Genomic DNA, 26,734 nt, shown 5'->3' on the forward strand with positions numbered 1-26,734 from the left:
GTTTCTACATGGATTATGTCCTTGTAAAAGTCTAAAAAGATTTTGGCTGGGCACGGCGGGTCTCATGCCTGTAATCCCAGCACTCTAGGAGGCCGAGGCAGGCAGATCTCCTGAGGTCAGGAGTTCGAGACCAGCCTGGCCAACATAGTGAAACCTCATTTCTACAAAAAAAAATACAAAAATTAGCCATGTGTGGTGGCGCATGCCTGTAATCTCAGCTACACAGAAGGCTGAGGCAGGAGAATCACTTGAACCTGGGAGGCGGAGGTTGCAGTGAGCCGAGATCGCACCACTGCACTCCCTGCCACAGAGCAAGATTCCATCTCAAAAAAAAAAAAAAATCTCTAAAAATACTGTTACTAAATGGTTCATTCTGGTCATCTCTGAGGGAGGGCCTGCCAGGGGCGCTTTAGTCCTTCATTTCGTGTTGTGCTTTATCACTTAAAATGTTTCCCAACAAGTGTGTATCTCTTTTATAATCGGAAAAAATTAAAATACCTTCATTTTACCAAAAAATGAAATTAAGGCCACCTCAGACAGAATCAGGGAAGACGAGCCTCAGCCAGGGGACTCTGCTGAGACCTTGAGGTCTTCACCTATATGAGTGGCTCGCCCCCTCCGCATGTAGGTTGGCCCAGGCCAGGGCGGGACAGCCTAGGTGATCTGGCACCGGCTTCTGCATGTGGACAGTTGGCCGCCATTCGGTCAGTCAGCCACTGGCTAAACATTTCTTCACACCTGCTTTAATGCCAGGCCTGGACCAATTCCTAGGCATGGGAAGCTAAATAAGTCATAGTTGTTGGGTAGCAGGCAATAACAATACTGTGTGATAAATGCTGCAATTGAGGAGGTCTCAGGAATTCTGGACGCTCAAAGGAGAAGGTGAGAGGTGCTTCCTGGAATCCATGCATCTGCCGAAACTGGGTGATGAAGCACAGGCTACACTGGAGTGAGCCAGGAGGGAGGCGGGACGGCATTCCAGGCAGCGCACTCAGCAAGGGCAAAGGCAGGGAGGTGTGAAATGGCGTGATGGATGTGGGGATACTGAGAGAGTGTGGAGTGAAGGGGACAGATGGAGGGGCAAGAGGACAACAGGCTAAGGCCAGGTTAGGAAGACTATAGGTACTCGACCTCGAAATTTGAACTTGACCCTGAAGGCCACTAAAAGATGTACACATCATCAGATTGGCAGAGGGAAAGATAGACTGGGGGAGAAGAGTCCCAGGGCAGAAACGCCCTTTAGGAAACTGTTGGACTGCCCCAGGTGAGGAGAAACAAAGCCTCAATCACGACCGTGGACGGGACCTGGAGGAAAGTGGTCACATTTAAGAAACACTAGGGAGGCCAGGTACGGTGGCTGACACCTGTAATCACAGCACTTTCGGCGGCCAAGGCGGGTGGATCACCTGAGGTCAGGAGTTCGAGATTAGCCTGGCCAACATGGTGAAACCCCACCTCTACTAAAAATACAAAACTCAGCCGGGCATGGTGGTGGGTGCCTGTAGTACCAGCTACTTGGGAGGCTGAGGCAGGAGAATCACTTGAACCGGAGAAGCAGAGGTTGCAGTGGGCAGAGATTGCGCCACTGCACTCCAGCCTGGGTGACAAGAGTGAAACTCTGTCTCAAAAAAAGAAAAAAGAAACATTAGGGAAATAAAACAGATGGAACCTGGTGATTGGTGGAGAGGACCCAAGAAAAGAATGGCAAAGACAATCCCCAGGTGTTGAATGGCCATCTTTGTCACATGGAAAGATGAGGGACACAAGAAGGGAGAGGGTTTTCTTATTGAGAGTGGCTCCCTGCTCCCTGGGGCCCAGGTTTCAGGAAGAGTCACTGCTGTCCTCAGTGCTGGCTCTTGCCCTCTGCCCCCAGGTTTCCGACTTGCAGCCAGGAAAGAGTTACGTGTTCCAGGTACAGGCCATGAATTCAGCTGGTCTGGGGCAACCGTCCATGCCCACCGATCCCGTGCTCCTGGAGGACAAGCCAGGTAGGGGTGGCCGGAGAGGCCAGAGCTCTGCCACTGGGCTACGCCACTGGGGACGGGTGGAGTTCAAGGGAAGTTGGGAGAAGCCTGATGCTGTGCTAGGCCCTCACACTTCTCTGGCCCTCCAGCAAGCCCCTGAGGGAGGGGTCATCATCCCACATTGGCACTGATTTTATTATAGCTCAAAGAAGATCAACCAGGTCACACGCTAGTATATGACAGAATCACTCACCTCTCCCAACTACAAAGCACATTCTCTTTCCATTCTTTTAATTATTCATTCATTTAATAAATATTTGGTGATGCGCACATTGCACTGCGAATACAGGAGTGAATGAGAGAGTAAGATCCCTGCTCTAATGTAGGGGTGGGGGGAGCAGAAGACAGTAAACAAGTAAACTATTGAATGAGGAAAGTGATTTAAGATAGAGATACGTGCTTTATTATAAAAGAAAGAGGCCGGGCGCGGTGGCTCACGCCTGTAATCCTAGCACTTTGGGAGGCCGAGACGGGCGGATCACGAGGTCAGGAGATCGAGACCATCTTGGCTAACACGGTGAAACCCCGTTTCTACTAAAAATACAAAAAATTAGCCGGGCGTGTTGGCGGGCGCCTGTAGTCCCAGCTACTTGGGAGGCTGAGGCAGGAGAATGGCATGAACCTGGGAGGCGGAGCTTGCCGTGAGCCGAGATCGCGCCACTGCACTCCAACCTGGGAGACACAGCGAGACTCCGTCTCAAAAAAAAAAAAAAAAAAAAAAAAAAAAAAAAAAAAAAAAAAAAAAAAAATAAAAGAAAGAAAACAGGGTGATAGGATGCTTAGCTAGGGCAGTCAAGGAGGGCCTCTCTGAAGAGGTGACATTTGAGGTGGGAAGGAGCCGGATCCTGCAAGGCCTTGGCAGCCACAGCAAGGAGTCAAGTTTATTATTAAGTGCAACAGGCAGGCCCCAGAGGTTTAAGCAGGGGAGGGGTGTGACCTGGTTTATTATGCATAAACATCCGCTGCCCTCTGTTGGATCTCGCCCTCAGGTGCCCACGAGATCGAGGTTGGTGTGGATGAAGAGGGCTTTATCTATTTGGCTTTCGAAGCCCCTGAAGCCCCCGACTCCTCAGAGTTTCAGTGGTCCAAAGACTACAAGGGCCCACTGGACCCCCAGAGGGTCAAGATCGAGGATAAAGTTAACAAGTAAGTGAGGTGAGAGGAGAAACAACTGCTCAACGGGACCCAAATACTGTCAGAGGAGCTGGCAGGGGCTCCTGGCTGAGACCACAGGGCAGGACCCATCCATGATGGTTGAAAGGCGCTGCTCGGTCTTTCACTGAGGACGCTGACTGCCACCTTAGTGAGAAGAGTGGAGAGTGCATTTAAGCGGCTGCAATGGTGCTATTTTTTCTCTTCTTTTCTTTTCTTTTCTTTTCTTTTTTTGAGACAGGGTCTTGCTCTATTGCCCAGGCTGTGCAATGGCATGATCTCGGCTCACTGCAGCCTTGACCTCCCAAGAGCAAGTGATCCTCCCGCCTCAGCCTCCTGAGTAGCTTGGCACATGTCACCATGCCCAGCTAATTTTTGTATTTTTTGTAGAGATGGGGTCTTGCTATGTTGTCAAGGCTTGTCTCTAACTCCTGAGCTCAACCAATCCTCCCCACTCAGCCTCCCAAAAGGCTGGGATTACAGGCGTGAGCCACTGCGCTCAGCCAATGGCATTGTTCTTTTGGAGATTCCTTTTCTGTAGGGAATTGTATGTGCCTCTAACTAAGTACCTTCAAGGAGACCTTCAAAGAGGACTTGGTTTCTAGCCTGGCTGCCAGGGACTTGCTCTTGCAAGTTCTCTGTACTCAGGTTCTTCATCTATAGTATGCAGAGTTGGACCAGATGACCACAAGGGCCCCTGTCACATGCCCCCATGTCTCATCCTCCCCCAGCGGCTCACGGCCTCAGCTCTGTCCAGAAGGCATAAAGCCTATGCCTCAAGCCCTGGAGGAAGTCAGGGTGGTGTGGCCAGTGCAGACCCAGTGCCAGAGAGCCCAGATAATGGCACCATTGAAGGTGTCAGGCCAGAGGGGACCCTAAGGAGGTAGCAGGAGGCAGCTGCCTGTGCTTCCTGACTTGGCCAGGGTCTGCTTGGGGTACAGGCTCACCAGAAGCAACCTGGACTCCCTGGCTCCCAGGCCTCTAGTGCACAGGACCAAGGAGCTCCTCCCAGAGCCTCTGCTCTCCTCTCTCTGCCAGGTCCAAGGTCATCCTGAAAGAACCTGGCCTCGAGGATTTGGGCACCTACTCAGTCATAGTCACTGATGCCGATGAAGACATCTCCGCAAGCCACACGCTAACCGAGGAAGGTAATGCACCTACCCCCCTCCCTGCCACCTCCCCAGAGAGAGAGTCCCAAACACAAATGCCCACAGAGGTCAGCAAGAAGCAACCAAAATGAGTAAAGTGGCAATTTCCACAGAGAAGTAAGCCCTCACCCACCCATTCTTTCCATCAATAGATATCTATTGAGCACCTGCCACAGGCCAGGTAGGCCCTGGATATTACATCAGTGAATTCAACAGACAAAAATCCCTACCCAGTGAAATTTACATTTTTCTGGTCTCTCTTTTATTTTTATTTTCCCACTTTTTTTTTTTTTTTTTTTTTTTTTTAGACGGAGTCTCGCTCTGTCACCCAGGCTGGAATGCAGTGGCACGATCTCGGCTCACTGCAACCTCCGCCTCCCGGGTTCAAGCAATTCTCCTGCCTGAGCCTCCCAAGTAGCTGGGTCTACAGGTGCCTGCCACCATGCTGGCTAATTTTTTTGTATTTTTAGTAGAGATGGGGTTTCACCGTATTAGCCAGGATGGTCTCAATCTCCTGACCTCATGATCCGCCCACCTCAGCCTCCCAAAGTGTTGGGATTACAGGCGTGAGCCACTGTGCCCAGCCTGTTTTCCCACTTTTGGTAAGAGCAAAGGTACTAGAATTATTTTTGTTTCCTTCTCTAGCCCCAAAAAACAACAGTGCAAGTGTGATGATAAATTGCAAGCAGCAGTTGGTCTGAGAAATGGGGTGACAATAGGGAGTGCTGGGGACTGCGGGTAACCAGAGAGTGAATACCACGTCTAAAGGACCACCCATATTTGATAAATTAAACTGAACCAAAGCCTGTGCTCACAACAGATGAGACACTCTGCTACCTCCGTAGCAACCAGGACAGCCCTTGCCCATTGTCTACCCTGCTCATGGCACATGGGGCCTTTTGATTTTGTTAAGAAACAGAAGCCAGAGAGACCCAGGTTCCAATTCCAGTTCCATAATTTGCTGGCTGATTTTGGACAAGTCATGCCACCTTCCTGGGCCTCAGTTTCCTCACCCGTAAAGAGGGATTATAATCCCTGGCTGCCCCCACCTGAAACAATATTGTTATGCAGATACAATCAGATGATTCTATGCAAACTAAAGCCATCCACGAAAATGATGGTTTTTTTTGGTTTTGTTTGCCGTGTGCTTGCCATGAATCTAGACTCATAGTGTTAAGGATTCTGGGGCTTACTAGGCAAAATGAGGCATGGTCTCTGCCCCTGCCAATTCATCCACACAGTCCATATTGACTGAGCACCTACTGTGTACAAAACATTCACGTAGATTCAGAGCTCGCCTTAGCAGGAAAGGCAACACGAAGAAGCAGTCAGCAGGCCAGGCACAGTGGCTCACGCCTATAATCACAGCACTATGGGAGGCTGAGGCGGGCGGATCACCTGAAGTCAGGAGTTCAAGACCAGCCTGGCCAACATGGTGAAACCCTGTCTCTACTAAAAATACAAAAATTAGCTGGGCGTGGTGGCACATTCTTGTAATCCCAGCTACTTGGGAGGCTGAGGCAGGAGAATCGCTTGAACCCTGGAGGCGGAGGTTGCAGTGAGCCGAGATCGCACCATTGCACTCCAGCCTGGGCAACAAGAGTGAAACTCTGTCTCAAAAAAAAGAAAAACAGAAGAAGAAGAAGAAACGGTCAGCAAATGAGACAGCATTCTAGAACAGTCTGAGACTTCTGGGCTGCAGTGCTCAGTGTGTGGCCCAGACCCAGGGACACTAAGATAGCATATGACAGGGGTGAGCAATGAGGCCCTGGCACCAGTGGTCCTAGAGTGACCAGAGGTAGACAGTAATGCCCAGCCCACAGCACTGCAGAGGACTAATGAAGTATATGCAGAACCAGGCACATGGTAGGTGCTCCTCTAGGGAGGCGAGACTTGATCTAGGCCTTGAAGGACAGGGAGAGGACGCAATCTCAGGGTGGCCAGCAGCAGCCCCGGCATCACCCTCAGTGCCCCAGGGCAAAGGCTCACAGTACTCATCATGGCCCCTATGGAGCCAAGGAACCCCAAGGTGGGGGGAGGTGTCTCTTGGAATTTTGACCCAGCACAGGATTCTAGGACGGCTCCTGTGGGCCCCCCACCCCCGGCCAGGATATTTCATTCTCTCTGGTTTCTTCCTCACTTCCCCCTATCCCAGAGCTGGAGAAGCTGAAGAAGCTGAGTCATGAGATCAGAAACCCAGGTAAGCAAGCAGTCCAAGCTACCAGCCTTGTGCAGCTCCCACTGGGCCCATTGGCATGTTCTGAGCAGAGCAGAGTCAGGCCAAGGACCAGGAAACAACCCCAGAGGGACAGAGGGTGGGAGAATCACAGAGCTAGAAGGTCAGGGACCACTCGGGAAGCTCACGGAAGGAAAAGAGCAGCAGGAAAGGGGATGCGAGGAAGGGAAATGTGGGTGTTTTCCTCTTTTATAATTACTGTTATTGGCTCTTTAGTCATTAGGATTTGGGGTCATCTAAACCTCTGCTTCTCTCCATTGGCTAGGGACAGTGTGTACAGTCCCTAGAGCAGGGGAGGTCACAAACTTGGCTACACAACAGAACCATGATGACACCTTTCCTAATCCCAATACCTAGGCCATGCCCCAGACAAATCAGAATCTCTGAGGGTGGAGCCCAGATGCTAGGGTTTTTGAAAGTCGTCTGGGATCCAATGCCCTGCCAGGTTGAGAACTGCAGCCCCAGAGCTCTTAGAAGAGGAAACGCTTTGCTGAGATTAATTAAATCTAGAGTGGGCATTCGGAAAGCCCTCCTCTGAGCCCCACCCAGTACAGTCTCCTTCAGGTTCTCTAAAGGTTTTGCATGTCAGATGCCAAGGGTGTGCTCAAGGTGGGGCTGGAAGGGAGCGGGAAAGGGAGAAGGGGTCTAACCCACCCCCTTCCCGTCCTGCGCCTCCCAGTGATCAAACTGATCTCCGGCTGGAACATTGACATCCTGGAGCGAGGGGAGGTGCGGCTTTGGCTGGAAGTAGAAAAGTTATCTCCAGCCGCTGAGCTACATCTAATCTTCAACAACAAGGAGATCTTCAGCTCGCCGGTAATTGGGTGCTCACAATCCCTGAAGTGAGGCTCCCCTGCCGGGGAGGTGGCCTCGCGGGATGGTGATTCCGCATGGGCTGGTACTTCCCCCTAGTGGCCATTTCAGAAATGACGGTGTGCTTTTGCTGTTCAGTGATGAGGACGGGATGGGAACATTTGGCTCTTAGTACCAGTGCTGGTGTTGGGGGTGGGGTTGGCAGGGACACTACATGCTGGCCAGTGCAAGGGACATTCCCACAAACAAAGAATTTCCACACCCCCCACAACTTCTGATTACCCCACCAGACATTCTTAAGATGAAAAACCTGCGTTCATGCCTGTAATTATCCAAGGCTAGACTCTAACTCTGTTTTAGGTATAAATACAAAGTATTTTTGTACAATTTTTTTTCTTTTTTTATCTTTTTAATTAAAGATGGGGACTCACTATGTTGACCAGGTTGGTCTTGAACTCCTGGCCTTAAGTACTCCTTCTGCCTCAGTCTCCCAAACAATTTTATTTTTTGTTTTCCGTTTTTGTTTGTTTTTGAGACAGAACCTCACTTTGTCACCATGGCTAAAGTGCAGTGGCATGATCTCAGCTCATTGCAGCCTCAACCTCCCAGACTCAAGCGATCCTCCCACCTCAGCCTCCCGAGTAGTTGGGACCACAGTCACACACCACCACGCCCTGCTAATTTTTATTTTTTATTTTTTTGTAGAGACAGGGTTTTGCCTTGTTGCCCAGGCTGCAAACTCCTGAACGCAGGCAATCCCCCTGCCTCAGCCTCCCAAAGTGTGCAATGTTACTATACACTGAATGGAGAATTTTTATTCTGCTGGTTACTTTACCTATGCTCATTCATTTTCCTGCTTTTGTACAGAATAGCTTCTGATTTTTTTGCTTCTCTTCTCTTAAAGTCAAACCAATTCATTATAAATCAGTGCAGCATAATTAAGGTTATATCCAAGCACCTATATATTGAAATATTTTTATTTTAAACGACTTATTTCTTCTTTATATTATGGTTAGAGTATGATATTATTTTGTGAATCATATCTGTAGATAGGTTGTATTAGATTGAACCACATGATTTGTCAATATTCAACTGTTTACTGCTGACATGGCAATGTCAACCTCATGAGAGATTCAAATTCATGACTCAATCTCCTATTATTTGTGAATTTCATCTCCAGATGGCAAAGCAGCCATTAGAAAATATGTGTTGTGGCTGGGCAGGGTGCCCATGCCTGTAATCCCAGCACACTGGGAGGCCGAGGCAGGCGGATCACCTGAGGTCAGGAGTTCAAGACCAGCCTGGCCAACATGATGAAACCCCATCTCTACTAAAAATACAAAAACTTAGCCAGGCATGGTGGTGCGCACCTGTACTCTCAGCTACTCAGGAGGCTGAGGCATGAGAATCGCTTGAACCCAGGAGACAGAGGTTGCAGTGAGCCAAAATCGTGCCACTGTACTCCAGCCTGGGCAATAAAGTGAGACTCTGTCTCAAAAAAAAAAAAAAAAGAAAGAAAGAAAAGAAAAAAGGAAGAAAATATGTGTTATATATATATCAAAGGTCCAATGACAAAAAAAAAAAAAGAAAGAAAGAAAACCTGTATTATAGAAAGAGGGCACTAGTTCTGACAGGAGTCTCATGTCCACCTGCTGTGGGTTATATGACCTTGGCAGGTCTCTTCACCTGTCTGTGCCTGTGTTTCTCCATCTGTGCAATGCAGATCTGGGCTAGTTGTCCCAGCATCAAAAGGTGCAAATCAGAAAACTGATTTGAAAGTTCTGCATAAAGATTGTGCAATGACCTTACCACATGGTAAAGGAAGTGTTACAAAGTCTGGACTCATTAGTATTCAGTGGTGGGACAATCAGTTGTCCCTATAGAAAAATAAAACAAAATTAGATTACTCCCCCAAATCATACATACAAATAAAGCCAGAGGAAGAAAGAACCTAGATGAGGAAAATGAAATTTTAAAAACTGTTAGAATATGGTAAAATGTAAATGAGTGTTAATTCTGGGTAGCAAGTACACGAGTATTTTTTTTCCATTACCCTTTACACGCGCCAATGGGGTTTTTCCTATTTTAAAAGAAGTAGGAAATAAGCTGCTGGGCACAATGGCTCACGACTGTAATCCCAGCACTTTGGGAGGCCGAGGTGGGCAGATCACTTGAGGCTAGGAGTTCGAGACCAGCCTGGCCAACATGGTGAAACCCAGTCTCTACTAAAAATACAAAAATAAGCTGCATGTGGTGGCGCATGCTTGTAATCCCAGCTACTCAGGAGACTGAGGCAGGAGAATTGCTTGAACATGGGAGGCAGAAGCTGCAGTGAGCCGAGATTGCACCACTGCACTCCAGCCTGGGTGATGGAGCAAGACTCTGCGATGGAGTGAGACACTGTCTCAAAAAAACAAAAAACAAAAAAAGAAAGAAAAAGAAAAGAAAATAGGCAAAATCATGGCACAGCAGGGGTTCGGGGCTTATTATTAAATTGTAACTGATCGCTCCACTGCACCCCAGCCTAGGCAAGAGTGAGACTCTGTCTCAAAAAAACAACAACAAAAAATTGTAACTTATTCAAGCACCCCGGGGGACTAGGTGTGGGGGGAGCCGCAGAGGGTTACCCAACGGCCAGCCCCAGTCTCTGAAGGCTGACAGCTCTGTGCTTACCACCCCCAAGCCCACTACACTCTGATGTGTACCCCACAACAAAGTTCCCAGAACAGGGAAAAGGACTCTGGAGTTTGTCCTTTTCAGAACCGCAAAATCAATTTTGACCGAGAGAAGGGCCTGGTGGAAGTGATCATCCAGAACTTGTCTGAGGAGGACAAAGGGTCGTACACTGCTCAACTCCAAGATGGAAAAGCCAAAAACCAGATTACCTTGACACTGGTGGATGACGGTCAGCCATGCCCAGCCTCACCCCGCCCAGCCCTGCCCCGCCCTGCCCCGCACACCCGGCCTGCCCTGCAGCCCTGAGTCCTCGGCTCTGCAGCCTGCTAAGCACAGCCCCCTCGACTTCTGTCCACCCCATGTCCCCTCTCCAGACCCACACTCCTCTCGGTTCATGCCAGTTCCTCCCTCTGTGTTCACAGATTTTGACGAACTTCTGAGGAAGGCAGATGCTAAGAGAAGGGACTGGAAGAGAAAACAGGGTAAGAGCTGCTGGGGTGAAGTTCAAAATCCCTGGCCACTGGTTCGTGCTAGAGATGCTGGACTGCGGATTAATGGGAACCCCAGCCCTGCTGGGTCCCCAAGGGAGGTCCACTGTCATTCAGTCCGGTTCTGTCCCAGTGCCACATCAAAATAGCTCTTGCCTGACCTGAGGGTGAGAGCTGAGCCCTCTTAAATTTTGCACCCTGAAGCCAGGCACAGTGCCCCACACCTGTAATCCTAGCACTTTGGGAGGCCAAGGTGGTCAGATCACTTGAGGCCAGGAGTTCAAGACCAGCCTGGCCAACATGGTGAAACCCTATCTCTACGAAAAATACAAAAATTAGCCGAGCATGGTGGCACATGCCTGTAATTCCAGCTACTCAGGAGGCTGAGCCACAAGAATCCTTGAAACCAGGAGGCGGAGCTTGCAGTGAGCCGAGATTGCACCACTGCACTCTAGCCTGGGCAACAGAGCAAGACTCTGTCTCAAAAAGAAAGAAAGAAAGAAGGAAAGAAAGAAAGAAGGAAAGAAAGAAAGAAAGAAAGAAAGAAAGAAAGAAAGAAAGAAAGAGAGAGAGAGAGAGAGAGAGAGGGAGGGAGGGAAGGAAGGAAGGAAGGAAAGAAAGAAAAAGAAAGAAAGAAAGAGAGAGAGAGAGAAAGAAAGAAAGAAATTTGTGCCCTGAGCACCGCCCTTGCCTCACCCCAGTCCCAGCCCTGGCAGAGGCAGCATCTGACAAGTCCATAGCCATTAGCTGTCCCTCCCCCCAGCACTGCCTGGACACAGGTGGCACCCTGGCTGAGCCTGGCTCTCTGACAGTAGGCACATTTGTTTTGCACGCACAGGTCCCTATTTTGAGCAGCCGTTGCAGTGGAAGGTCACGGAGGACTGCCAAGTGCAGCTGACGTGCAAGGCAAGTCCTGCCCTGCCCTGCCCCCAGGCCCAGTGCAGGGGGACCTGTGGCTTGTCCCCAAGCCCAGTTGCTGTCCCTGCCCACCCGGCCCCCTAAATTCCATACTCTGTGCTTGGCTGATGGCACACACAGAAAGTACCCCCGAGGAGACCACACGTAACCCAAAAAGCAAACCCACCTTCCCAGCGCCCATGGGGTAGGATTCGTGTGAGGTGGACCAGCCTTGAACGAGATCCTAGTGGCTCCGGAAGGGGTTCTGAGGGGCCAGGGGGTCTAGGAGCCCGCGAGGGTTTATATGTTGAGGGGTGTCCCTGTGTTTATGATTACCCTGTGCTCAGAGACTCACAGTATTATTTCATCTGCCTCACAATCATCTGTGACATAGGCATTACTATCCTCACTTTATAGATGAGAAAACAAATGGAGAAATAGCTCAAGGCCACACGGTAAGAGGGAGAGCCCAGGTTTGAACAAGTCTATCTGACTGCAACGCCTAAGGTCCTTCTTAGCACCCTTCAGCCTGTTTAGATAACTGGGGAAGGGGAGGGTGGGTGCTCTCCCAGAAGCATATTCATTCAGTAAACTCAGAGCATCTATTTTGTGCCACTCTGCACGGTACTGAACGTACAAAGATGATGAAGTGGTCTCTGTGGGCCTTGGGAGCCCATGGTCAAGGCAGGACCATTGGAAAACAGCATCCCTCATGCTTGACCCGGATGGGGCAGGACATTGATGAATCGTGATGGGGGGGTGACTATGGGATGCTTCAAAAAAAGGCTTCCTGGAGGAGATGACATTTAACTGAAGCACATGGACTTTTACAAGAAAAATAGAGTAGGGCAGGGATCAAGAGGCAGAGGGAAAACCATTAGCAAGAATTCAGAGTCCAGAGGCCAGCAGAGGAGACATATGGTATGTGAAAGGACTCCACTGAGATGCCTGAAAGTGTGCACAGGTGTGTTTTTACTCAAAAAGAAACAAGCCTGACAGAGTCTCCTCATTCCCCACCTTCCCCAGGTGACCAACACCAAGAAGGAGACTCGCTTTCAGTGGTTCTTCCAGAGGGCAGAGATGCCAGATGGTCAGTATGACCCAGAAACGGGAACAGGACTTCTCTGCATTGAAGAGGCAAGTGTGGCTCCAGCTTCAGGGCTCACTTTCTCCTTTGGCTGCAAGCCAGGGAGGGCCAAGAGCTCTGGGCTGGGAGTCAGGGCAGGGCCGAGGCTAGGTTGATGCAAGCGAGGCCCTGAGCACAAAATTTAAGAGGCACCAAAAAACTCAGTAATCAAGATAAATAATATTGTATGCAATATTCTAAAAAATCAAAATTAATGCAAAAAAACTATTAAAGCCCCCAAATTTTCAATAGAGACAGAATCAGTATTACTGATTTTTTTCTTTAGCTCCAGTACTGGCCCTGCCAATGACTGTGCAGGCTTGGGCTAGCCCCCGTCGCTCTCTGACCTCAGCTTTCATCTGCAACATGAGCGGGTTGGAAGGGATGCTCTCTAAACGCCTCCTTCCTGCCCCAACAGTCTAGGATTCGGGACAGGAAGGATGTCTCCATGTGAGGCAGATCTGGGCAGAATAAAGCAGGCCTGGAGCTCAATTCTCCCCGCAAGTCCTCCCCCATGGCCTTTGGTGGACCGTGGCCTGGTTAAGAGAGAAACACAAGGCTTGCTCTTAAACGTCAACCTTTTTCTGCCCTGCTGCTGATGTCTGTGGCCTCACTGGGTGCCCAGGAGGACTGGAGCAAACAGAGCCTTGCTGACTAGGAAGAAAACAATGATTTCAAGGTCTTCTCCCAAATCCTGGCCAGGCTGACGCCAAGTCAGCCTTTGCCACCACTGTGCAAGCTCCTCAGACAGGCTGTGGCACCAGTAGGTGCTTCATAGTTACAGAGTTTTATTATAATCATCAGTCCCATTGGTGCAAACTTTCTGGCCTCCTAAGAGTTACCTCCCTTGATCCCCACAGCAGCTGTAGCATACAGGCAGGGCAAGGATGATACCATGATTTTACAGATGAGTAAACTGAGGCTCAGAGTGTTTCAATGCAAAGGCATAAGGCTAGAAGGTGGGGTCAGAAGCCACTACAGTCACCCACCCTAGATTTGGCTGAGACCTTGGAGACTTCCTGGGATGGTGAGGACATAAGAGAGGACTTTTGGGGCTCAGCACTTCAATCCTCAGGTTAAGAGCTGCCTCTGTCTTGGATCCTGCCCCAAACCCACTGTGTGGAGATGGTCCTGGTGGGAAGTATTGAGAGATGAGGGCTGAAGGAAGGTGCTATGTAATGAGAGGTCACTTCTGATTTCTGGACCTTGCCTTGAAAGCACAACTCAAGTTCTTACTTTGCTGAGTGTTTGTTCAGACTTAATTTGGGGCTGACAAACATGGGCCAAAAGGGCCCCCTTGTCCTGGGCAGGAGAAAACACGCTTCCTCCTGGGGAACTGCAGGTGGTGGGGGTCCCTCCATCCAGGAGCCCCCAGGGAGTGAAAGGTGGGCCAGGCCCAGACAAGCTCTGCAAAGTGAGGCTCACTGTGTCATGCTCAGAGCAGCTGCCTGTGAACGCAAACGAAGGTGTCTGGTTCTGTCCTCAACTCCCCCTACTCCACCCCTTCCCCAGGCCCAGACAAGCCCCGAGCTAGGAATCCAAGGGCTCTGGAGCTGAAAGGAGCCTTAGAGCTCACCCAGCCCAGATAAGTAAACGGAGGCCCAGGGAGGAGAAGGGTCTTACCTGAGGTCACACAGAGAGTGAGGGGCAGGCCTGGACCCCAGGCCTCCGGATTTGGTATCCATCTCTCCTTCTGGAGCCCATGCTGACACCACCATCGCTCATCCTTCTTTCCAGTTGTCCAAAAAGGACAAGGGAATTTACAGAGCGATGGTTTCTGACGATCGAGGGGAGGACGACACCATATTGGGCCTCACGGGTGACGGTAGGAGCTGGCGATGGGTCAGGGGCTGTGGCGGGAGCACAGTGGAGCAGACTGTGATGTGATCTGTGCAGGAAGATTTATGGGATCCCCATGTCACTTGGAGAAATTGAGGCACAAAGAGATTAAGTAACTTGCCCAAGATTCCACATCTAGTCAGTGGCAGGAGCCAGGTCGGTGTGACTCCGATGCCCTCGTTCACCACAGTATACCACAGTGAGCCCAGGCTTGGAGACCCGAAGCCTGAGTTCACTCCTCCGTCCCACAGTGGGCCCAGGCTCCTCATCAGGCTGATCAGCTCAGCCTGCAAAAACTGTCAGATTTGCGTGTTTGTCCTCCATCCATAGTGCCCTTCTGCCCACCCCATTGCTGAGTGCCCTGAACCCCCTCCTATCCCCAAGCTATGAGAGTCATCCTACAGAGTTGCCTGTCCCCCTGAGAGCAGCTCATGGGCTCCACCAGCCTTTTTCTAGGATGTCCCCACTCCTAGCACATCCCTAGGGGAGCCCTATGCCAGCTAACCCTTCTCTCTGTTTCCCGCCAGCCCTGGATGCCATCTTCACCGAGTTGGGCAGGATTGGTGGTAAGCAGCCTGCCTCTTTGCCCAGCCCTGCCCTGCCCTGATGCCCAACAGCCTCCAAGCAGCCTAACACTGGCCTTGGCTATTGGGGGTGGGTTTAGTTTCCAACCTCAAACACCAAAGAGAAAATCCCACCTCTTCACAGCACTGCATTTCCCCCACAGCACCTGCCCCCCCAGGGCAGAGGCAGACAAGCCGGCCCCAAAATCTGATGCCTAAATGGCCTCAGGGAAGACTCATCCTTCTCCTCTGTCTCCCCAGCCCTTTCTGCAACTCCACTGAAAATCCAGGGGACCGAGGAAGGGATCCGGATCTTCAGCAAGGTCAAGTACTACAACGTGGAGTACATGAAAACCACCTGGTTCCACAAGTAAGTCCGCCTTGCCCCAGAGCCCCAGCCAGGCTGGAAAGGATTCAGCACCTGACCCATGGGGGCCTCCCTCCCTTCTCCCTGCCTGGTCCTCCAAGCAGAGTCTGGTCCCCCAAGCAGAGCCTGGTCCCAGGGGTTGGCAGAGAAAGGGTCTCTCCCTGGTCTCGCTGTCCACAGAAGGAGTTGAGGATAGAGATTAGCAGTGGGAGGAGTAGAAAGGCTTTGCCGAGATCCCCCAGGGAAGGTGGGAACCTTGGTGGGACAACATTTTTTTGGAAACTCTATGGCCACAGCAGGATCAGTCTCTGGGCAGCAGCTGGGAACTAGGGGAGAAAGGGATGCAGGGACAAAGAAGAGCCAAGTGGTCAGGTGGGTCAGGGAACCCTTGTGGGCCTCTGCACCCTTAGCAAACTTGGTCAGTCAGGCTTAGGGGAAACATGCAGGAAAAGGGTCTGTGGGGCTGGCCACTAACTGAGAGCCAGGGCTTGAAGGCAGGATAGATGAGGTACCCACAGAGACTCAGCCACTCTCTGAGTGACCCCAGATAATCCAACAGCAGAGTTTTCTCAGTGCTTTTTATCAGTTGCATGCCTCAGCCTTGTGGAGCAGACATTACTGCACCCATTCTATGGAGAAGGCTTGACTAATTTGGTCCAGGTTGTCAAATGAGTGAGAGCCAAGAACAGATGGAATTTCAGGACAATAGGTTCCTCCCCCAGCGAGAGTTTCTGAGCCCTGTGACTAAGCAGAGAGGTGTCACCTCTGCAACACAACACTGGGAACAGAGGACAGCATCTCTAGGAATGATGAATGAATGAATGAATGAATGAATGAATGAATGCAGTATTGAATGATGAATGGAGGGTTGAATAATCAATGAGTAAGTGAATGGATATTTATCTGGTGCCTCATAGTCACCACCCATAGCCCACGATCTCGAAACAAAACCAGAGGAGAGGATTTTGGGGCAGGGGTATCTGTTGACCTGCAGACAGGCAGCCTTAACCATTTCTCCACCCTCACATTCAGAGACAAACGTCTGGAGAGCGGTGATCGGATAAGGACGGGCACCACCCTGGATGAGATCTGGCTTCACATCCTGGACCCCAAAGACTCAGACAAGGGCAAATACACTCTGGAAATAGCTGCAGGGAAGGAAGTCCGGCAGCTCTCAACAGATCTCTCAGGGCAAGGTGAGCCATCCACCTATGTCTGCAGGGAAACCTGCTTAGAAAATCCCATGGACAGGCTGGGCACGCTGGGTCAGTCCTGTAATCCCAGCACTTTGGGAGGCTGAAGTGGGAGGATCGCTTGAGCTCTGGAGTTTGAGACCAGTCTGGGCAACATAGTGAGACCAGCCTGGGCAACATTCTTACAAAAACTAAAAATAATTTAGCTGGGCATGGTGACGCCTGCCTATATTCCCAGCTACTTGGGAGGCTGAAGCGGGAGGATTGCTTGAGCCCAGGAGATAGAGGCTGCAGTGAGCTGTGATCATACCACTGTACTCTAGCCTGGGCAACAGAGTGAGACCCTGTCTCAAAAAATAAAGGAATAATAATAAAGGTTACTCTGGGATAGGTGTTAAGGAAAGAAATATTTTTTTAAAATTTTTAGCTAAATAAAAAGAAAGAAAAAAGAAAATCCCATGGTCTTCTGAGGGTACGCCTACCCTCCCACGCAGTCCTGCCACTGCCCCAAAGGAACATCGGCATGGGGAGGAGAGTGGAGGACAGTCAGGGATAAGCTTTGCTCCCAGGGTCACCCTGTCCCCATCATTGGACAGCAGAGGCCCTGATGGCCTCCTTTCTCCTCTGTCCTTCTTATAGCTTTTGAGGATGCAATGGCTGAACACCAGAGACTGAAGTAAGTTTCCTTTACATTTCTCAGTGTGAATTATAGGCCCCTTCAGGGTGTGGCATGAACTAGGCTCAGGACTCCTTCCTGGGAGCCCCAGCCAGCTCCACCTTTCCTTCCTCACCCCTCACCTCCACCTGGGCTGGACTGTCCTTTAGCAAGTGGAATGTCACACCTTGTTCCCATTTCTGTTTTTCAGAACCTTGGCCATCATCGAGAAGAGTAAGTCGGCCGATATTTCTGTTGTTTTTGTTTCTGAATTTGGGGCAAACTTCCTGGAAGCTCAACCCTCTTGGTGGGCTGCTGAAGGCCTCATTCCACAGTGGGGTCTGTGGGGCTCTAGGGTCTTACAGAGCTGCAGGGAAGACCTGGGCAAGACAGAGACAGAATCCGAGGACACCTGGGATTGTGTTGTGGAAGCACCCAGTGCGAGCCTGGTTCTCGCAGGCACATGGACTACGTTGGTGGGACCGAAAAGGAGGGGACAGACAGGAATGAGGCTGGGCAGGCCTTCCCGAGTGATCTGTAGGGGATGGGGTGACTTTAAAGCTGAAGCTATGGCTCTCGAGGCATTGGAGCCTCATTGAATCCAGGATGAAGCCCCAAACCCAGAGGCACATGGCACAGCCTCTGGGCCACCCGGGAGCCACCACCAAGTCCATGAGCTCGAGCTTGTCCCATTCATCACCTCCCAACCCAAGCCAGTTCTAAGCGGCCTGGTGGTAGGAGTCTGGCTGTCTGTTCTCACTGGCCCAGCAGATGAGGAGTAAGGATTTCAGAGAGGGAAAGACCCAGGCAGGCAGCAGAGCACAGGTGTGGCCATAGAAGGAGACAGCACAGCTCTAAGAACAGACAAGAAAACTCACACCGCCAGCTTGAGGCCATGTGTGGGAGGGGATAATTCGCTCTGTGTGGCATCATTGTCCCCGAGTGTCCCCACTTGACAGGAAGTGCAGGCCTCAGGCTCATAGCTGTTATTGGGAAGGGGCAATTGAGGGGCATAAGTGGCCATGCAGTGAGAAGCTCCTGCAGGGGGCTGAGGGGCGTCTCGATGGAGGGAGCACAGCCCAAGACCAGCCTCAGCCTCGGGCCACGAGGAGGCTCTTGTACCATGAATCTAATCATTCACCCAGTGAGAATGTCCCTGCCCATGGTGGAATGCCTCATCCTGAACAGAAGCCGCGTCCAGGACTCTAATAGAGGAAAGCTGAATTCACCAATACTGGGTTGCTGGGGCGTGTGGCATCAGAGCTGAAGGAAACAATCATTTTGTCCAGCTGTGAAGGGTTGGTGACACTTTCTGCCCACAACTGCATCCATCTGTGGGGCCTTCCCCTCCCCATCTGGGGTCCTGCTCCCCTTTCACCCACTGGACAGACACCATCCGCATTGGGCTCTTTGCACGTCCCTGATCCCTGGTCTAGGCCGTGCTGACCACCCGTCCTGTTCCCACAGCTTCCCCTGCACCATGAGGAGTAGACCAGATTTCTGCTTAGTGGTTGACAACCACACTCTTCCTGGCCACCCACAATGGCCACCAGGTCCCTCGCTTGACCAGGTTCAAAGTGTCCCAAAAGCTTCTGTTTTTTCAGACAAAAGCAAAAGGTTCTGTTGCTTTCTCTGACCTTGTTGGTCACACCCGTTGTGTGGATTTTGCCAGTTGAAGTCTCAGAGTCCCACTTACCTTCTTCCTGGTTCTTGAGGGCAGGAGCATCTCATGGTCACCTCCAGGTACCACCAATCATAGCAAATGACCTCAGATCAGTGGCAGAAACACACTATGTCCCATATCTTCTACTTATGAATACGAGGAAGCATGTAATACAGTTCTAGAGGTTTCCATCCAAGGCCAGGTGTGGCGGCTCATGCCTATAATCCCAGCACTCTGGGAGGCCAAGGCAGGAGGATTGCTTGAGCCCAGGACTTCAAGACCAGCCTGGGCAACATGGCGAAACCCCGTCTCTACAAAACATACAAAAATTAGCTAGGCGTGCTGGTGCATGCCTATAGTCCCAGCTGCTCAGGAGGCTGAGCGGGGGAGGATTGCTTGAGCCTGGAAGGCAGAAGTTGCAGTGAGCTGAGATCGTGCTGCTGCGCTCCACCCTGGGCAACAGAGCGAGACCCTGTCTCAAAAAATTAATTTTGAAAAAAAAATTTAAAAAAGATTTCCATCCAAAATAATGAAAATAGAAAAAGAAAAAAAAAGAAGCCTTGCTTAAAAATAAACCTCAACTCTATGAAACTTCTGGGAAGCGGCTGGCAGAAAAGGATTCATCGCTGGGGTCTCTTATTTCCCTTCCAGATCGTGCCAAAGTGGTGAGAGGTCTGCCGGATGTGGCCACTATCATGGAAGATAAGGTACTGACCCTTCCCAGCCCACAGCCAGCAGTCCCCCTCTGTGTTCCTTTGTGCATCCACCACAGATCACGAAACAATGCAGCGCCATGGATTCAAAGCTAAAGAGTGGCCAAGTGACCACACCTCATTGATGACATGTGGTACAAAGGAAAGTCACTGGGCCTGGTGTCAGCCCTCAGTGGGTACTTGACCTAGTTCTATCTCCATCTGTCTAGACAGCCCTGGGCATCCTAGACTTCTACCTGCGGACTTCAGCGTCCAAAAGAAATGTCTACTGGGAGATCCCTAAAAGCCCGTCTAGGACTGAACTTATTTATGTAAATCTAGTGTTCCTGAAAACAATTGCTGACTTACTGATGGTGCTTACTTTTTGTCGGGCACGATTCCATGTATATTATCTTTTTGAGCTTCTTTAGCCATCAAGGTAATCCCATGAAATAGGGTTTTATTTATTACTAATCATAGTTTATAGCTGAGGAAACCCAGAGTCCCTTAACCCAGGTTAAGAGACCTAAGGTCACACAGCTTGAAGGGGCAGAGCTGAGATTCACACCCAGGAAGCCCAACTCCAGAGCCTGTGTGTTTAATAATTACATTATAGTGCTCTGCATTAGAGCTTGTTCAGTAATTTTCTATTTTAATTCATAAACCTATGCACTAAATCTATATAATCTTACTTGCATTGTAAAATCGTAGTGACATATATATTACAAAAAGCAATAAAACAAAGTGAAGGCCATTCTGGGACCGATAATTGCGAGAGTAATTATGGTCTGAGATTCTGATGGGTAAGTACTCCTGTAGAAAGGTTGAGAATGCCCGGGCACAGTGGCTCACGCCTGTAATCCCAGCACTTTGGGAGGCTGAGGAGGGCAGATCACTTGAGGTCAGGAGTTTAAGACCAGCCTGATCAACACGGCAAAACCCCATCTCTACTAAAAATACAAAAATTAGCCGGGCTTGGTGGCGGGCACCTGTAACCCCAGCTACTCAGGAGGCTGATGCAGGAGAATCACTTGATCCTGGGAGGCAGAGGTTGCAGTAAGCCGAGATCGTGCCACTGCACTCCAGCCTGGGCGACGGAACGAGACTCCATCTCAAAATAAAATAAAAGGTTGAGGATGAAGGATGTGGAGTTAAAATAAAATCTCTCCCCTTTATAAATTATAATAAAACACATGTACTAAATTATCACAGGGAGCAACCTGAGCTGGGAGCTCTCTGGGGGCATGAAAGCAAATGCTAAGTTCAAGTTACAAGGAGGTGAGACTGTTCCCTTCCTGTCTTTTCAAACAGACCCTGTGCTTGACTTGCATCGTCTCAGGAGACCCCACCCCTGAAATCTCTTGGCTGAAGAATGACCAGCCTGTCACCTTCCTTGACCGATACCGCATGGAAGTGAGGGGGACAGAGGTCACCATCACCATTGAGAAGGTCAACAGTGAAGACAGCGGCCGCTACGGCGTCTTCGTCAAGAACAAGTATGGCTCCGAGACGGGCCAGGTCACCATCAGTGTGTTCAAGCACGGGGACGAGCCCAAGGAGCTGAAGAGCATGTGACAGCGTGTGTCCAGGCACAGTCTGAGTCTAGTCTGCATGGACCAGTAGGGACAACCTGTACCAGGGACAGCCTGGCACAGGCTACAGGGGTGGGGCAGAAGGAAAGGGGACAAGATAGAACCCAGGATGTGAGGGTGGGGGTGGAGCAGATGCACCAAAGTGGAGAAGCAAAGATCTTTCTGGGGTCCTGAGTGGCTTCCAGGAGAGCGGGATGAACCCTGGACCTGGAGTAGGAGACCCGGATGCACTGGGGCTATCTAACAGTACTGGCATCTGGTAGGTAGAGGCCAGGTACACTGCTAAACCCTGCAGCTCCCACCACATAGAATTATCCGACCCCAGATGTCAAAAGTGCCAAGGGCCATGAGCCCTGCCATAAACTGATACATCGCACCCCTCTTTTAGGATCCCATAGTTTCAATTCACGTAAGTTCAACAGACACCTGAAGTCTAGCATGTGGGAGGCTGAGGATGGAGCTGGGAACACAAAGGCAGCTGATAAGCAGGTTCTGCTTGCAAAGAGGCCTCAGTCCAGTGGGAGAAACAGACCTGGGCGCAAACAACTCCAGGACAAGGCAGGACATGATAAAGATTATAAAGCAGGTCCAAGGAAAGTGCCGCCAGTGGTCCAAGGAGGGAGACAGAGGGTCGTCCCAACAGGGGGAGGTAGGGCTTTTAAAACACCTTCATCCAGGCTGGGCGAGGTGGCTCACGCCTGTAATCCCAGTAGTTTGGGAGGCCAAGGCGGGCAGATCACCTGAGGTCAGGAGTTTTAGACCAGCCTGGCCAACATGACGAAACCCGGTCTCTACTAAAAATACAAAAATTAGCCAGGCGTGGTGGCAGGTGCCTGTAATCCCGGCTATTCAGAAGGCCGAGGTGGGAGAATCCGTTGAACCTGGGAGGCGGAGGTTGTGATGAGCCAAGATTGAGCCAAAAAAAAATTAGCAGAATTGGTGTTGGGCCTTGAAAAATTAGTCCGATTTTGTGGTGGTAAAGGGAGAAGGACATCTCAGGAGCAGGGTCTGGTGGGAGGAAAGGGAAGGAGGCGGCTAAGGCTGCCCAGGAGGCCTTGGATACCAGGCTTGGAGCTGGTAACCTCCAGGGCTTCCAGCGCGGGGCCTCTGCCTGGTGTGACAGATACCGGCTGGACTCACTTGATGGATCTCAGTACTGAGCTGGGCATTTCTCTGCCCCCCAACTTTTTTCTTTTTAAAAACAAGATGGGGAGTGTTCATAAAATTATAGATGTTTGTTGTAAAATTTTGGAAAACCCTGGAAATTATAGAGAAAATAAACATAATCTATACTCCCAACACCACAAAGTAACACCTGCCTCTGATTTCTGAAATGGCTTCTGAACTGAAGGATAAAGTGAGTCACCCCTACATACCCCACCTCTGCACGTATCAAGACGTGGTGGGTAACATATCCCCCAGCGGCTCACCTTCCAGGCTGCATGGTGCAGGCAGACCAGGCATTTGATGAGACCTCTGCAGGGAGCAGCGGGGACCAGGGAGACCTGACTGGAGTTTGGGGAATCACGCAGATCTTGGAGGCAAACACCGCTGGTTTGAAGCACCCCTCTACCATCCACTGGCTGTGTGGTCTTGCACAATACTTTTCCTTTTCTGGGCCTCAGTTTCCCATCTGTAAAACCAGAAGGCTGGAAGATCATTTTGAGGGTCCTTCCAATGGACACTAAGTTTTTGTTTTATTTTGTTTTGTTTTGGAGACAAGGCCTGGCTCAATTGCCCAGGCTGGAGTGCAGTGGCATCATCTCTGCTCACTACAACTTCTGCCTCCCAGGCTCAAACGATCCTACCGCCTCAACCTCCTGAGTATCAGAGACTACACACCACCACACCTGGCTAATTTTTGTACGTTTTGTAGATATGGAGTTTCACCATGTTACTCGAACTCATGAGCTCAAGCGGATCTACCTGGCTTGGCCTCCCAAAGTGCTGAGATTAGAGGCATGAGCCTCCCTGCCCAGACAGATTATTTTATTACTTCCCAGAACTTCATCCTCTTTTGCTTTTCTCTTCCTATGAATATGTAGTAAACAAAAAGACATCATCCTAGCCCATCCTCCCACTCTTAACACTTCCAACATCAGAGGAAAGTCTTGGCTTCTTTGGTGTGTCAATGAAAATATGTCACAAATTTCAATGACATAGGAAAGCCTGTTGGCCTTGGTGGAACATGATGTGAGCATCCCTGTTTGTGCAAATTGCACTTGCACCATAAGAAGCTACAAGCTGCGCTTCATGGGGCTGGAGATGTTGTGAGCTTTGTGATTGCTGACAAGCCAGTTTGGGGGCAGAAGCCAGTCCCTGGTCTAGTGCGTTGGAGTCCTTAACATATGAATCATAATTTTTTAAAATTCCTGGTCTGGCTGGGTGTGGTGGCTCATGCCTGTAATCCCAGCGTTTTGGGAGGCCAAGGCAGGAGGATCACTTTAGCCTAGGAGTTCAAGACCAGCCTGGGAAGCATGGCAAGACCCTTTCTCAACAAATAATAAAGAAAAACTAGCCAGGCATGGTGGCATGTGCCTGTGGTCTCAGATGCTTGGGAGGCTGAGATGGGAGAATTGCTTGGGCCCAGGAGGTCGAGGCTGCAGTGAGCTGTGATGGCACCACTGAACTTCCCACCTGGGCAAGAGAGTGAGACCCCACCTCAAAAATTTTTTAAAAAAAAATCTGGGCCTAATAATTCCAATATGCTTGGCATATCTCAGTCTGGTTTTAATGTTTCCTCTGTCTCTTCCGTGTGTTTTACCTTTTAGTATGCCTTGTAATTCATTGTTAAAAGGCAAGCATGGCATAAAAAGGAACTGTTGTAAATGGGCCTTTAGTGATGTGACAGTGAGGTGTGAGGGAGGAGAAGCACTCTAGAGTCTATGATTAGGTCTCGGCAAACACTTTATGTGAATGTGTCACCCAAAGTTCATGTGTTAGAACTTAATCCCCAGTGCAACAGTGTTGCTTCTTATAAGACATGATGAAGTGAAGTAATGAGGGCTCTGCTTTCAAGATTGAATTTTTCCTTTTTTTTTTTTTTTTGGAAACAAAGTCTCACTCTGTCACCCAGCCTGGAGTGCAGTGGCATGATCTCGGCTCACTGCAACCTCCACCTCCCAGATTCAAGCGATTCTCCTGCCTCAGCCTTCCAAGTAGCTGGGATTACAGGCATCTGCCACCACACCCAGATAGTATTTGTATTTTTAGTAGAGATAGCATTTCCTCATGTTGGCCAGGCTGGTCTTGAACAACTGACCTCAAGTGATCCACCCGCCTTGGCCTCCCAAAGTGCTGGAATTACAGGCATAAGCCACCACGCCTGGCCATGAGTGAATTATTGATCCATGATGTATCATTATCATGGGAGTGGGTTAGTGATCTTTGGAGTGGGTAATTCTCATGGATTCCTGATAAAAGGATGAGTTTTTCCCCCGCCCCCATGCTCTCTCACCATGTGACGCCCTCTGCCACAGGATGATGGAGCACAAAGACCCTTGCCAGATATGTTCCCTTAACTTTGGACTTCCCAGCCTCCAGAACTGTAAGAATTAAATTTCTTTTTTTTTTTTTTTTTTCTTTTTTGAGACAGAGTCTCACTCTGTCACCCAGGCTTGAATGCAGTGGCGCGATCTCGGCTCACTGCAAGCTTGGCCTCCCAGGTTCACGCCATTCTCCTGCCTCAGCCTCCTGAGTAGCCAGGACTACAGGCACCCACCACCACGCCCGGCTAATTTTTTATATTTTTGGTAGAGACAGGGTTTCACCGTGTTAGCCAGGATGGTCTCGATCTCCTGACCTCATGATCCACCCGCCTCAGCCTCCCAGTGCTGAGATTACAGGCGTGAGCCACCACGCCCAGCCTTAAATTTCTTTATAAATCACCCAGTCTGGGCTGGTGAAGTGGCTCACACCTGTAATCCCAGCACTTTGGGAGGCTGAGGCAGATGGATCACTTGAGGTCAGGAGTTCAAGACCAGCCTGGCCAACATAGTGCCCCTTCTCCACTAAAGATACAAAAATTAGCTGGGCCTGTTGGCACACACCTGTAATCCCAGCTACTCGGGAGCCTGAGGCAGGAGAATTGCTTGAGCCTGGGAGGTGGAAGTTGTAGTGAGCCAAGATTGCACCATTGCACTCTGCACTCCAGCCTGGGTGACAGAGTGAGACTCCGTCTCAAAATAAATAGATAAATAAAGAAATCACCCAGTCTGTGGTTTTCTGTTATAGCAACACAACATGGACTAAGAGACACCGACAATCCCAGCATTTTCAGAAACTCTCCATGGACCTCCCAGCATTCTGGACTCTTCCAGAGAGCCTAGGCAGGGCACACAGCTGGAAGGAAGGCTGGCCAGCCAGGCAGATTCCCCTCTACTGGCCACCAGCCACTCCTCCTCCACACCTGTTGGGTCACCTTTCACATCCCAACCAGGATGCAGTCCTTGTCCTAAAGCTTTTTTTTTTTTTTTTGAGATGGAGTTTCACTCTTGTTGCCCAGGCTGGAGTGCAATGGCATGATCTCGGCTCACTGCAACCTCCGCCTCCCGGGTTCAAGCGATTCTCCTGCCTCAGCCTCTCGAGTAGCTGGGATTACAGGCGTGTGCCATCATGCCTGGCTAATTTTGCATTTTTAGTAGAGACGGGGTTTCTCCATGTTGGTCAGGCTGGTCTCGAACTCCCGACCTCAGGTGATCCGCCCGCCTCAGACTCCCAAAGTGCTGGGATTATAGGCTTGAGCCACCGCGCCCGGCCATCCTAAAGCATTAGAACCATTAAACAGATGGGCACAGAAAGCAAGAAGCTGGATGGGAAATGATAGCCTGTGTAATAAGTAACTCTACCCACTCAGCCTCAACCATGGCTCTAGTGAGATGCTTTTCATACTTCAAAAATTCCAAATCACTTCAAGCAACTTGAGTGATATTTTCATGCCAAAAATAGTCTCAAAAGAAGCACTCCCCAGAAATCTAGCTAAGAGAGGCCAGATATTTAATTTTCAGCATTTGAGGAAAGTATTACAGCTGGAGCCAGAGGAGCTAAGGGAAAAACAAATTGCATAGCCTGTGAGGAATATGCCTCTTTTCACCTGGGCCTCCAGAAGTCCACGTGCCCTGGGATGATTTTTACATCATCGCTTCCTGTACTTGCAGATCTAAAGAAAGAAAAACGCAGGGCCACACAAAATCCCTTTTATTCCAATTATAAATATTGGAATAAAATAAATATTGGAATAAATATCAAATGTTTCATGGTGAAATTAGTCTTTGGGTTTGCTTTAAAGTACTTTAGTCTAATAAAAAAAGTGGGAGCGGGGAGACAAATGGAAAAGTTAGCAAAATAGTGATGCTTCTTGAAGCTGGGTGATGCGTACCTTGGAGTTCATACTACCATTCTCTCTATGTTTGAATATATTTGGAATTTTTTCATAATAAAAAACTTCAGAGACCTCATGAGAAACAAATCTTCGGCTGTCTTTTCATACAGGAGTCATATTCATTATTTACATCCGGCAATTAGGCAAGGATTTTAGATACAGGAAAGTGCACAGAGTTCCTCTCCTGCAGGCAATTTACTACAGCCTGTTATTTTTCAATTGTGCAAGTT

General features: G+C 49.9%; 1 protein-coding gene and 1 long non-coding RNA gene across 3 annotated transcripts in view; one reads left to right on the forward strand and one right to left on the reverse strand.

The window, feature by feature from the left end:
* The window catches only part of MYOM3 (myomesin 3), a 56,768-nt gene extending 34,332 nt beyond the window's left edge, over nt 1-22,436 (forward strand). For both annotated transcript variants that reach the window (XM_524608.8, XM_009450786.5), the window contains exons 21-37: nt 1,874-1,988; nt 3,014-3,170; nt 4,215-4,324; nt 6,480-6,524; nt 7,240-7,376; nt 10,134-10,278; nt 10,472-10,531; nt 11,376-11,443; nt 12,461-12,571; nt 14,298-14,385; nt 14,927-14,965; nt 15,224-15,332; nt 16,362-16,525; nt 17,162-17,198; nt 17,389-17,411; nt 19,492-19,547; nt 20,844-22,436. In XM_524608.8, coding sequence (XP_524608.5) covers nt 1,874-1,988; nt 3,014-3,170; nt 4,215-4,324; nt 6,480-6,524; nt 7,240-7,376; nt 10,134-10,278; nt 10,472-10,531; nt 11,376-11,443; nt 12,461-12,571; nt 14,298-14,385; nt 14,927-14,965; nt 15,224-15,332; nt 16,362-16,525; nt 17,162-17,198; nt 17,389-17,411; nt 19,492-19,547; nt 20,844-21,107 — 1,728 coding nt within the window. In that variant the 3' untranslated portion in view covers nt 21,108-22,436. The remainder of the gene's footprint in view (nt 1-1,873; nt 1,989-3,013; nt 3,171-4,214; nt 4,325-6,479; nt 6,525-7,239; nt 7,377-10,133; nt 10,279-10,471; nt 10,532-11,375; nt 11,444-12,460; nt 12,572-14,297; nt 14,386-14,926; nt 14,966-15,223; nt 15,333-16,361; nt 16,526-17,161; nt 17,199-17,388; nt 17,412-19,491; nt 19,548-20,843) is intronic.
* Nucleotides 14,184-26,734, reverse strand: part of LOC129143489 (uncharacterized) — a 76,793-nt gene continuing 64,242 nt past the window's right edge. The window contains exons 4-5 of the long non-coding RNA XR_008546952.2: nt 22,555-22,757; nt 14,184-14,448 (exon numbers count right to left, since the gene is read on the reverse strand). This is a non-coding gene — a long non-coding RNA (uncharacterized LOC129143489). The remainder of the gene's footprint in view (nt 14,449-22,554; nt 22,758-26,734) is intronic.

Source organism: Pan troglodytes, chromosome 1, assembly GCF_028858775.2.
Source record: "Pan troglodytes isolate AG18354 chromosome 1, NHGRI_mPanTro3-v2.0_pri, whole genome shotgun sequence".
Taxonomy (NCBI): Eukaryota; Metazoa; Chordata; class Mammalia; order Primates; family Hominidae; genus Pan; species Pan troglodytes.